General features: G+C 45.2%; 1 protein-coding gene across 1 annotated transcript in view; it reads right to left on the reverse strand.

The window, feature by feature from the left end:
• Positions 1-799: 799 nt before the first annotated feature.
• Positions 800-13312, reverse strand: part of LOC311248134 (dynein regulatory complex protein 11-like) — a gene marked incomplete at both ends in the record, with an annotated part of 148328 nt that continues 135815 nt past the window's right edge. The window contains one exon of the mRNA XM_084339076.1: positions 800-863. Within this exon, the coding sequence (XP_084195202.1) occupies positions 800-863 (64 nt within the window). The remainder of the gene's footprint in view (positions 864-13312) is intronic.

Raw genomic sequence — 13312 nt, forward strand, 5'->3', positions numbered from 1 at the left:
CAAAAAACACCTAAGGGAGACTGCAACTCGAAACTGGCCCCTGTAAATGTCCGAACACAACCCCCTCCAATGTACAGTAAATTACCAAGTATGGTCTTGTCAATAATCCAATGTACAGTGTTGTTTGTACAGTTGTACAGTGTCCCCCACCCACCCCTCCTACCCAACCCCCCCCCCCCCCCCCCACTCCTACCCAACCCCCCCACCCACCCAACCACCTCCAATGTACAGTCCCCCCCCACCCCCACCTACCCAATCCAATGTACAGTTTCTACGCCTAATGTATATACTCTTTTCTTTCTGGACTCTTTTTGTATCACAAACAGTACTGTAATTGCAAATCTGGTATGTCATAAATGTATAGATGTAGCAGTACTGTCTATCTGTATGTCATGTATGTCATATATGTTACGATGAATTGAAAATGGGGGACCCTGATGTAAACAAGACGAAAGTCTTTCTCTGGTCTGCATCCCCTTAACAATTGTATGTATTGAGCTGTACTGTACTGTACCCATTCTGCAATCTGTTAATAAAGTTTTCATTCATTCATTCATTCATTCATTCATTCATTCATTCATTCATTCATTCATTCATTCATTCATTCATTCATTCATTCATTCATGCTTTTATTTTGATATTCCTCAATTCCACGTTGAAATCATGCGATACATTAAGTGCGGGGTCGCCAAAACAAAATCCTAAATAAAATAGGGTCCTGGAATGAAAAAGTTTGAAAACCCCTGATGCAATACAGTTTTTTGGGGGGTCATTGTGTCTGAGCTGAATGTAAACGTACTGAGTCGTAGCGATCCGGCCAGCCCTCTGATGACCGTGACGGGGTTCTTGGGGTCCGTGCGGAACTGAAGCAGCACGGGGGAGAATCAAATCAAATCAAATCAAATGTATTTATAGGGCCCGACAACACACGTTAATGTCCCCATGGGCCGTACAGGTCTTCTTTAAACAAGTCAAGAAGACAACATAACAATAAGTCAAGAACAGAACAAGAACACCATAGGGTCCAAACATTTTTTAGATGAATGCAAATAAATGAAAGAATGCAAGCACTCCCAGACATACCCCACGCGAAGGTAAGGAAAAACTCACTAAAACCTAACAATAGGGAAAAAAAAGCTCCACAGGCAATGTGGAGGAGAGAAATCTTAGAAGGGCCGTTCAAGGGGGGATCTCCCTTCTTAGATGTCGGTGATAGTAGTGTTGCAGACGGACAGTTGGTAAGCATGCACTCATGTGTGTGGTGAAACACAGATGAGTGCATGCAATAGCAACTGTACATTTTGAAAAATTAAAGATAGAGCTAATAGCGATAGCAATTGAACATTTTGAAAGATTAAAGATAGAGTTGATAGCGGATCTATTTGAAGCACAGGGGCAGCGCAAGAGGGTCACGTCCTCCCCGTCTTAGTCACGGGACATTCAACACTCCGGTCGTTGCTCAGGGACAGCCAGAGACAGGGGGAAGGGGGGTGGCGCAGAGAGGGTCGCGAACTCCCCGACATCATCGCGGGACATCCGGCACTCCGGTCACCACTACGAGACCTCCGAAGACAGGGGGGCACGCAGAGGGGGTCGCAATCTCCCGGCCTTCGTCACGGGACGTCCAACACTCCGGTCAACACTCCAGGACAGCAGGTCATAGGAAGACAGGGAGACGGGACAGGCGTTAGACAGCTCATGAGATTGTAGTAGGCGGACATAGCAATAGATACAAGTGGTAGGCATATATGTGAATGGAGTAGATATATGAAGTAAGCGTATTATGTGAATAGAATAGAAGTACTTAACCCAGCAATGAAACCGCGTTGACTGTTAATCTGTTGACAGGACCACGGACAGACGGCGGTGAATAACTGATCCAATGCCTCGGAGGTGCATGTAGAGCAGTCACTACAAGCTTGGCCAAGACCCCGAGGCATCCATCACCTTGGTCAGCGCCAGGAGACGGGTACTCAGAGAGAAGGGGGAGGGAGGGGGGGGGGGGGGGGGGGAGAGGGGGGGGGGGGGGGGGGGAAGAGTTAGAGAGTTCCCATGTTTGTGGTGCTGCAAAGGAGCAGACATGTAGTACCCTGTAGTGTCATGTAGTACCCCGTAGTGCCATGTAGTACCCTATAGTACCCCATAGTGCCATGTAGTACCCCGTAGTATCCTGTAGTACCCTGTAGTGCCATGTAGTACCCTGTGGTGCCTTGTAGTTCCATGTAGTGCCATGTAGAGCTGTGTAAGCCATGTAGTACCCTGTAATGCCATGCAGTACCAAGTAGTACTCTGTGGTACCATGTAGTACCCTGTACCCTAACTAAACTACCCTATAGTAAACTACCCAGTGGTACCATGTAGTACCCTGTACCATAACTAAACTACACAGATTAATCTAAAGGTCAGTCCCCGACCAGGTGAGATCAAGGTAGGTTGAAGGAGAGAGAGAAAAGATGAGTCTTAAGCAGGGATTTAAAAGCTTCGACAGAGCAGGCGCCCCTGATGACGGCAGGTAATTTGTTTCACAGGTAGGGAGCGCGGTAGACAAAGGCTCTGTGGCCGGCGGATTTCTTTTTAACCCTAGGGGTCGATAGAAGCCCCGCATTTTGTGAGCGCAGAGCACGAGCGGGCGAGTATCGGGAGATGAGATCAGATAGATAGAGCGGTGCAAGCCCATTTAAAATTTTGTAGGTGAGGAGTAGCACTTTAAAGTCAGAGCGGGCTTGGATAGGAAGCCAATGTAGGGCGGACAAAACTGGTGTGATGTGATCAAATTTTCTAGTTCTAGTTAGTATCCGTGCAGCCGCATTTTGCACGAGTTGAAGATTTTTGATGCTTGAATTAGGTAAGCCTGAAAAAAGTGCATTACAGTAGTCCAGACGTGATGAGACAAAAGCATGAATCAGGGTTTCAGCATCAGCCAGAGTTAAAATGGGGCGTATTTTTGCGATATTACGAAGATGGAAGAATGCAATTTTGGTGACGTTTTTTATATGTGCATTAAATGAGAGGGAGGAATCAAAAATGACTCCGAGGTTTTTTATGGTGGAGCTCTGGGATACATGACAGGTATCAAAGTTGAGGGAGATGTCCTGAAACAGGCCTCTGTGGTTTGGGGGGCCAACAATTAACATCTCAGTTTTATCTGCATTAAGGAGTAGAAAGTTTTGCGACATCCATTTTTTGACGGCAAGCAAGCAGGCCTCAAGGTTTTGTAGTTGGGAGGAATCATTTGGCTTAATAGGTATATATAATTGGGTGTCATCAGCGTAAAAATGAAAGTTTATGCCAAATTTGCGTATGATATCGCCGAGGGGTAGCATGTAAATCGAAAATAGCAAAGGGCCCAGGACAGAGCCTTGTGGGACACCACATTGCACTGGGAGGGTCTCAGATGTTAAATCATTATAGACCACGCAGTGTGTTCTATCAGTTAAATAGGATTTAAACCAAGCTAGTGCGAGACCCCGAATGCCAACATGGTTCTCAAGCCGACCTAGAAGAATCGAGTGATCGATAGTGTCAAAGGCTGCACTGAGATCAAGTAATAAGAGCACAGAGGTGAGGTTTGAGTCAAGAGAGAGCAGTAAGTCATTTGTGACTTTGGTAACCGCCGTTTCGGTGGAGTGTAAGGCTCTAAAGCCAGATTGAAATGATTCATTAAGATTATTGTTTGATAAATGGTCAGTAAGTTGCGTTGCGACGATCCGTTCTAACACTTTGGATAGGAATGGGAGATTGGAGATAGGTCTGTAATTTTTCAAGATTAGAGGGTCGAGGTTCGGTTTTTTAAGTAATGGTTTAATGACGGCTGATTTAAAGGCCAGGGGCACCACGCCAGTAGACAAAGAGGTGTTGAAGATATTGAGTAGGGCAGGGCCTAGAGTTGGGAAGAGTTTTTTGATGAGAGTTGCTGGGAGAGGGTCAAACAGACAGGTTGAAGGTTTAGCCGCGCCAACCAGTTTAGAGAGGGCACTAAGTGAGACGTTTTCAAGGCAGCATAGCGTATGACTGGAATCAAAGTCAGGGGGAATGCCCATCAAAGGTTGGGAGGGACTCTGATTGTTGAGTAAAGCAACAATTTCATCTCTAATGAGGTCAATTTTCTTCGTAAAAAATGTCATGAATTCGTTAGCCGAGAACGCATGGTTTAGGGCACTTGGTTGTTTCTGCGTAAGTTTTGCAACTGTGTCAAACAGAAACTTTGAGTTGTTTTTGTTTTCATTTATGAGCCTGGAAAAATAAGAGGTTTTGGCAAGTGAGAGTGCCTTTTTGTAGTTACGTAAACTATCATTCCAGGCGAGGCGGAATACTTCGAGTTTGGTCGAACGCCATTTATGTTCAAGTTTGCGACAAGCCTTTTTAAAGGAGCGCGTTTCCTCCGTAAACCAGGGAGTTAGTTTTTGCGGAGCACGTTTAATTTTAGGTTTAAGGGGAGCGACAATGTCGAGGGTGCTACGAAGGGCGGCATTAAGTTTGTCTGTAAAGAGATCAAGGGGGCCAGAGTAAGAGAGGAAGGGAGAGAGGGTGTCTGGTAGGCAGTTAACTAGAATTGGGACAGTTGAGGCGTTAATACGACGGCTCATGTAGGATTCTACACTGTCTGGGCGAGAAACCGTCAGATCAATTTGAAATTTGATGAGGTAGTGGTCTGAGAGAGCAGGAACATAGGGGGAGACGGTCAAATTTGACACAGTGAGACCGCGGGCTAGGACTAGGTCAAGGGTGTTCCCACCACTGTGAGTGGGTTGGTCAACGATTTGAATGAGACCGACAGAGTCAATGATGTCGGTAAAAGCCTTATTTAGGGGATCTAGAGTTTTATTGGAATGAATGTTAAAATCACCAACAATTAAAATGTTATCTGAGCGCATAACAAGCTCAGAGATGAAAGTTGAAAATTCATCTAGGAAGAGGGTGTAAGGGCCTGGGGGGCGGTATAGGACAGCCATTACAAAGGATGCAGTGGAGGTAGGAATCAGACCGCCACACTTTCTGTTGGGTGGAGAGGGATGCAACAGGAGCACCTCAAACGAGGAAAACTTACAGTTTGCGTCGGATGTAAAGTTGTGCTTAGAGTCATAAATTAGAGCAACTCCGCCTCCTTTCTTGGAGGTGCGTGCGATGTGGGAGCTACTAAAATTAGGGGGTGAGGCCTCGTTTAAGGGCAGAAAATCATTAGGTTTAAGCCATGTCTCAGTGAGGCCAAATAGGTCGAGACTATGGTCTGTTATCAGTTCATTTACCAAAAGAGCTTTGGTTGGCAGAGAGCGGATGTTGATAAGGCCAACCTTCACACTCTCTGTATACTTAGCAGCGCGGTTTTCAGCCATGCGGGTAGGTTTAATCGCAATTAAGTTGGCATGGTTTATCGCACAAGGACGAGCTGGGTAAAGCGGAGCGTAACGGGATATTCTAGTTTTGATTGGGTATACAGGTTTAGGGGTAGAGATAGAAAGAGAGGAGTGGGGAGCCTGGTGGAGGAGGGACCGAGCAAGAAAGGTATAAGGATTGGCAGGGTCCATCAGTTTAGCATGACTAGCAGGCTCGCTAAGAGCCTGCACCCTGGCATGCTTGTGGGGTGGCTGTCAGCCCGAAGCTATAATCTTGTCTATATTGCGAGATAAGAGAGAGGCGCCTTGCATGTTAGGATGCACGCCGTCCTTTCTCAGCAAGCCAGGGCGCCCCCAGAAAGAGGACCAATTATCCACGAACCCTAAGCCCTGTTCTTTACAGTATTTTTCCAGCCATCGGTGTAGAGAAGCTGTCCTACTCACGAACTCATCATCATGCCGGTTTACAGGCAGGGGGCCAGAGAAGATTACTCGATGCCGACTCATCTTTCTGGCGAGGTCAGAAAGCCTAACTATGTTGATCTTTGTGACCTCAGAGACTTTCATCCTACAGTCATTATTTCCGACGTGTATAACAATATGGTCGAATTTATCTTCAGTGGGTGTGATACGTGGGTTACCTTTTGCCTTGACTATGCTATTCGCCAGAAATCTCAGGTTGGCTTCAATGTCGGTAGCTCTGGCTCCCCCATAACATTTGATCTCGGCTGGCTTGTCTAGCAAAATATGCCGGGTGATGGAGTCGCCAATCACAAGGACGGAACGACGGGGTTGCAGTGGAACCGGCTGCGTACTGGGACCGGAACCCGCAACACGTGTAAAATCATGTTGCGGAGCAGGTGCTGTTGAGGCCGAGGCCGGGCGGTTACACTGCCGCTTCGTAGTGGGCGCAAAGGCCTTGTCCTGAGCACTATGTCTGGGACTCTCCAGACGAGAAGACCCCGCTAGAGGCTCCTCAGAAAAGCCTGTAGTGTCCAAGACGTCTAAAGCTGACTGTTTTCCTGACTCAAGTTCAAGGACACGACTCTCTAACAGAGTTAACCTTTCTAGGAGAGAGGGACAGACAGAACACATAGCCATGCTTACACCAGGTAGAGCAGGAACAAATAAAGATACGAAGTACTATGGATCAACTGCTAAAGGCTATGTGTATGAAGCCGATTGAAGGTTTAGCTAATGAGCTAAAACCAGTGGGTCGAGTAAGTTGACAAGCTAACAAGGCAAGACCAGAAAATGCAGGTACAAAGGAGTGGCCTGCTAGAGGAGGGCAGGTGAGGGGCAGTAGATACTCTAGTGCACTCGGTTGCCTCCTCGGATAACTCCAGGAGGAAAACTCCAAGTCTTTCTGTCTTAGTCGGTCGCCGGCGCTCTGCTGGCGCTTGGATAGACTACACTTAAATCCCTATTGAATATTGTCCCACACCTGTAGGGGGCTAGTCTCTGACTGATTGGACTAATTACCACAGGCTGCTCAAGTCAAACCCAATGGGGTTGCAGAGAGCCTGATTGATTAAGAACAAACAATTATCAAAATATACAATGGATTGAGTACTAACTTACATTACTCAGCAAGAACACAGTGAAGTCAGCTCAGGTTTTAGAGAAATGTGTGCACAGGCAAATGTATTTAAACAAGCTTTGCCTCTGACTGATTGGACTAATTAAACAAGCTTTGCCTCTGACTGATTGGACTAATTACCACAGGCTGCTCAAGTCAAACCCAATGGGGTTGCACAGAGCCTGATTGATTAAGAACAAACAATTATCAAAATATACAATGGATTGAGTACTAACTTACATTACTCAGCAAGAACACAGTGAAGTCAGCTCAGGTTTTAGAGAAATGTGTGCACAGGCAAATGTATTTAAACAAGCTTTGCCTCTGACTGATTGGACTAATTAAACAAGCTTTGCCTCTGACTGATTGGACTAATTACCACAGGCTGCTCAAGTCAAACCCAATGGGGTTGCACAGAGCCTGATTGATTAAGAACAAACAATTATCAAAATATACAATGGATTGAGTACTAACTTACATTACTCAGCAAGAACACAGTGAAGTCAGCTCAGGTTTTAGAGAAATGTGTGCACAGGCAAATGTATTTAAACAAGCTTTGCCTCTGACTGATTGGACTAATTACCACAGGCTGCTCAAGTCAAACCCAATGGGGTTGCACAGAGCCTGATTGATTAAGAACAAACAATTATCAAAATATACAATGGATTGAGTACTAACTTACATTACTCAGCAAGAACACAGTGAAGTCAGCTCAGGTTTTAGAGAAATGTGTGCACAGGCAAATGTATTTAAACAAGCTTTGCCTCTGACTGATTGGACTAATTACCACAGGCTGCTCAAGTCAAACCCAATGGGGTTGCACAGAGCCTGATTGATTAAGAACAAACAATTATCAAAATATACAATGGATTGAGTACTAACTTACATTACTCAGCAAGAACACAGTGAAGTCAGCTCAGCTCAGAAAGCGTCCCAATACACGAGAAGCCTAGTCCAGCTCTGTGCATGAGTGATTCAAGAAACCACCACAAGATGGCGACGCAGGCACGTTACATCAGTTTGAGTTCAATTTGAATAATATAAATAATATGTATAATATAATGTAATGTAATGTTATAGGGCTGTCAGTTTATCACGTTAATTAGATTAATTAATTACACAGCAAATGATTGCGTTATAAAAAATTACTCAATGTATTAAAAAAAAATAACATTTTTTTTAATCTCATTCATTCCATAAGAACGTAGAATACACATTTACAGACTTTTTTTAGTATGGTCCATTTGCATGTTCTTGGTATCTGATTCTAGGGACATTTATGGATCTCAGGGAATCTATTCCCAGTGTCAGAAATACTAGTGTGTCTGTTACTAGGCTTGAGTCAATTGTAATGAACCAAAGGAGAATATCAATTAAATTTTTTTTTTATCTTTGACTGAATAACACCATGCTAAAATTGACCAGACCTGAAAAATCTAAGCAAATTAATAAATGGAAGATGATTAAACAAGGTTTTGTAGATACAGTACTGAATTCTGCCAGCCGGACACATGCAATTTGAAATATGATTATAGAATATCAGGCCTAAAATGGTTATGCGATTAAAATGCGATTAATTTGTTTAATCGCCTGACAGCACTAATAATTATATTAGATTGTGAAAAAAAACAGCCCAGGGTGGGCGGTCGTTAGTGGTTAACATACCATTGTATTCGTTCAGTACACAGCCGTTCGTTACGGTACGGTACACACTGAAACGGTTCAGTACGGATACGTGTATCTTTACACCCCTAAACCAGAGTGAAAATGTAGCCGTAAAGTGCAACAGCAATATATAATGTACAGGTGATTAAACTGGGTACAAAATATACAAATTGGTACTACCGAGTGTAGTGCTAATCAGATGTATCTACAGAGTTGTAGTATAATATGTACAGCGAGTACCCAGCATGCACGTCTTCCGCACACTACCGACTCCGAGACCTAACTCTATCGCTAACTAGCTATTTCCCCAATGCGCGGGACTCACCCGTTGTTAAAGAACTTACTGGGATGGTTCAGTCCACCACCCATGTGACCGGGAGGTAGATGGGGGAGGAGCTGGTGTTGGTTCATTCCAGACGAACACCTTGTGGTAAAGAAGGATGAAAGGAGACCGATGATGAGAAGAGAGACTCAGAATACAGTGTCAGAAAACACATCTTCCCATTATAACATTAATACTAGGGCTGTCAGTTTATCGCGTTAATTAGATTAATTAATTACACAGCAAATTATCGCGTTATGAAAATTGACGCAAAATTAATTACAGCCGACCTATATTTACTTTAGACAAGTGGCAAATCGGTGCGCTTTTATTTTGAAATCCACGCTTGAGTTGGGCGTATTAAACTTGGCCCATTGAATGACCCGTAGCCTACTTGATCGTCACTTCACACATGCGTCGTCTATCAAACAAAACAAACACACAAAGGAATTAGCTCAGCTGGAACAAGATGTCAGCATCACCCGAGGCGATACTCCTGGGACCTATGAACGGCAAGTTCAATTTCAAAAAGAATATAGATGGGACAGTAAACAAGACCATTGTAATATGTAGCTTATGTCAAAAAGAATTTGCGTATCACCGAAGCTGCTCTAGTCTAACGTATCACATGAACGCTAAACATGTCCAGGCAAGTTGTTCGAGCAGCTCCAGTGTAGCTAACGTTAGCTCCAGAGCAACTCGCACGCTTCGTCAAACCACTCTTGGAGAATTACCGTTAGGCAAACGGTTGAGTAAATCCACCACAGACAAACTAACCAACAGCGTCGCGAAGTGGATAGCAAAATATTGTAGGCCAATAGCTATAGTGGAAGATAAGGGTTTAGCGGAGTCATTTCGAATAGCGTCGTCTGACCCAAATTACAAGCTACCCTCGAGAGCTACAGTGATGAAAAGGATCCACAACATGTATGACACAGAGAGGGAGGCGAGGGAAGAAGTGTTGGCACGGGCTGGCCCAATGGCCCTAACGGGTGATCACTGGACGTCGGTGGGCAATCATAATTATTTGGGTGTCACAGTGCACTTGATCGATACTGAGTGGAAACTGCAATCATTTGCATTAACGGTGACCAAAACTGTGGGCCGCCATTTCGCCGATGCGTGTGCTGAACAGTTCAACACAGTAATAGAGGAGTGGAATATAAAAGATAAAGTCACATCTATTGGGACTGATTCCGCCCGTAATATGATAGCAGCAGCGCGCTATATGCCGTTCCAGCACATGCCATGTGCTGCACACGTGCTGCAAAGAACCATCACAGTCTCCCTTGAGGACAGAAGCCTTGACACCACCCTGGCAAAGTGCCGCAAGATTGTAGGCCACTTCAAGCACAGCCCTGCCAGTACAGAAGAACTGCAGCAGCAGCAGACTGCCCTCGGACAAGCAAAAGAGCCCATGATACAAGATGTATCCACAAGGTGAGACTGTTTAACTACCTGTTGTATGCTTAGGGTAAATTTAGTGTGTGTGTGTGTTTATTTCTTTGTGTTCTGTACAATTGCATCATGCTGCATTAACAACCCCCAGTGGGACTAATAGTTATTTTATTGAATTGGAAGGTGGAATTCGACACTGGCCATGATCTCACGGTACCTGAGGAACCAGGAGGCTGTGACTGCCACTTTGGCCCAACAGAACCACAAGCTGTCCATGCTGACCCCCACAGAGTGTGACAAACTGAAGAAGCTGGAGCTTGTACTTGAGCCCTGCAGGTAAGTGTCTCTCCCTCTCTCTCTCCCCCCATACACCCCCCTCCTCTCTCTCTCTCCCCCATACACACACCTCACACCCCACTCTCTCTCTCCCATACACACACCTCACCCCCCAATCTCCCCCATACACACACCTATCTCTCTCCCATACACACACCTCACCCCCCCCTCTCTCCCCCATACACACACCTATCTCTCCCATACACACACCTCACCCCCCCTCTCTCCCCCATACACACACCTATCTCTCTCCCATACACACACCTCACCCCCCCCTCTCTCCCCCATACACACACCTATCTCTCCCATACACACACCTCACCCCCCCCTCTCTCCCCCATACACACACATATCTCTCTCCCATACACACACCTCACCCCCCCCCTCTCTCCCCCATACACACACCTCACCCCTCTCTCTCCCATACACACACCTCACCCCCCCCCCTCTCTCCCCCATACACACACCTATCTCTCTCCCATACACACACCTCACCCCCCCTCTCTCCCCCATACACACACCTATCTCCCTCTCATACACACACCTTCACCTCTTTCTCTCTCGCTCTCTTGTTTCACTGCAGGTATGTGACTGAGCTCCTTGGAGGGGAAACCTACGTCTCATGCTCTGTGGTGCTCCCCGCACTCTGCCACCTAAACCGCATCATGGACCTCAACGAGGAGGATCCGGGCTACATGGTAAAGTTCAAGGCCAGCTTCACGAAGGACCTGGACGCACGCAAAGCGACCCTCAACAACAGATGGCTGAAGCTGGCTACAGCCCTCGACCCGCGATTCAAGGACTTGAAGAGCGTACCAAAGGACGAGAGGGATGAGGTGTGTGTGTGAATGAGAAGACCAGTGTTAAGTCCTTAGGCTGTCATGAAAAGTCCTATGCAACTAATTAATTGTCCCTCTTATTAGGTGTGGACCTGGCTTAAAGAGATGCTGCCAGGACCAGAAGCAGACAAAGCTGCTCCACAAGCCACAGAGGACGAGCCACCAGCGAAGAGGACCCTCCTCCTGCTGTCTTCAGACTCTGATTCAGATGAAGTCAGGGTACTGTCAGGACAATTAGACCTCTACAAAGCTGAGCCCAGCATCGGAATGAATGACTGTCCACTGGAGTGGTGGGCAGCTCACGCAAAAGCCTATGGACAGCTGTCTCCTCTTGCTCGCAAATATCTGGCTACTCCTGCTACCTCTGTGCCATGTGAGAGGCTATTTTCACTTGCAGGTCACATAGTCCAAAAGAAGAGGGCAGCCTTACTCTCAGACAATGTAAACAAGCTTGTTTGTCTTAGCAATTGGCTCAAGGAATAGATTTGTCATGCATACAGTAGACCCTGCACTAGACCCTGCACTAGACCCTGCAGTCATGCCCCAGACCCTGTAGTAGACCCTGTAGTCATGCCCCCAGAAACTGTAGTAGACCCTGTAGTCATGCCCCCAGACACTGTAGTAGACCCTGTAGTCATGCCCCCAGACACTGTAGTAGACCCTGTAGTCATGCCCCCAGACACTGTAGTAGACCCTGTAGTCATGCCCCCAGAAACTGTAGTAGACCCTGTAGTCATGCCCCCAGACACTGTAGTAGACCCTGTAGTCATGCCCCCAGACACTGTAGTAGACACTGTACTAGACCCTGTAGTCATGCCCCCAGACACTGTAGTAGACACTGTACTAGACCCTGTAGTCATGCCCCCAGACACTGTAGTAGACACTGTACTAGACCCTGTAGTCATGCCCCCAGACACTAGCTTGCTGTGGGCTGTTTTGATTTTTGAGGATACTGTAGCTTAGTGTAAACTGTTATTGGCTGTATCAGCAACAAATGTTACCTTATTGAGAGGTATGTTTTCATTCATTTTATTTTATTCAATTTAATAAAATTGATTTCTAAAGCATTCTTCACTTGCAGGTCACATAGTCCAAAAGAAGAGGGCAGCCTTACACACAGCCAATGTAAACAAGCTGAAGCTTGTTTGTCTTAGCAATTGGCTCAAGGAATAGATGTCATGCATACAGTAGACCCTGTAGTAAACCCTGCACTAGACCCTGATTTTTGAGGATACTGTAGCTTAGTGTAAACTGTTATTGGCTGTATCGGCAACAAATGTTACCTTATTGAGAGGTATGTTTTCATTCATTTTATTTATTTATTTATTCAATTTAATAGAATTGATTTCTAAAGCATTCTTCACTTGCAGGTCACATAGTCCAAAAGAAGAGGGCAGCCTTACACTCAGACAATGTAAACAAGCTGAGGAATAGATGTCATGCATACAGTAGACCCTGTAGTAGACCCTGCACTAGATCCTGCAGTAGACCCTGCAGTAGACCCTGATTTGAGGATACTGTAGCTTAGTGTAAACTGTTAGCTGTATCAGCAACAAATGTTACCTTATTGAGAGGTATGTTTTCATTTTATTTATTTTATTTATTTAATAAAATTGATTTCTAAAGCATTCTTCTTGGTGTATTTAATTGATCAGTCACCTGCCACAATAATGTAATGTCCTTGAATTTTAAATATTTATATGAATATGAAATATAAATATGCGATTAAAATGCGATTAATTAGATTAATTAATTACAAAACCTGTAATTAATTAGATTAAAAATTTTAATCGCCTGACAGCACTAATTAATACATTTTACCATCTATTCACCTGAAAAG

The sequence above is a fragment of the Notolepis coatsorum genome, assembly GCF_963971535.1.
Source record: "Notolepis coatsorum genome assembly, contig: SCAFFOLD_514, whole genome shotgun sequence".
NCBI classification, from domain to species: domain Eukaryota; kingdom Metazoa; phylum Chordata; class Actinopteri; order Aulopiformes; family Paralepididae; genus Notolepis; species Notolepis coatsorum.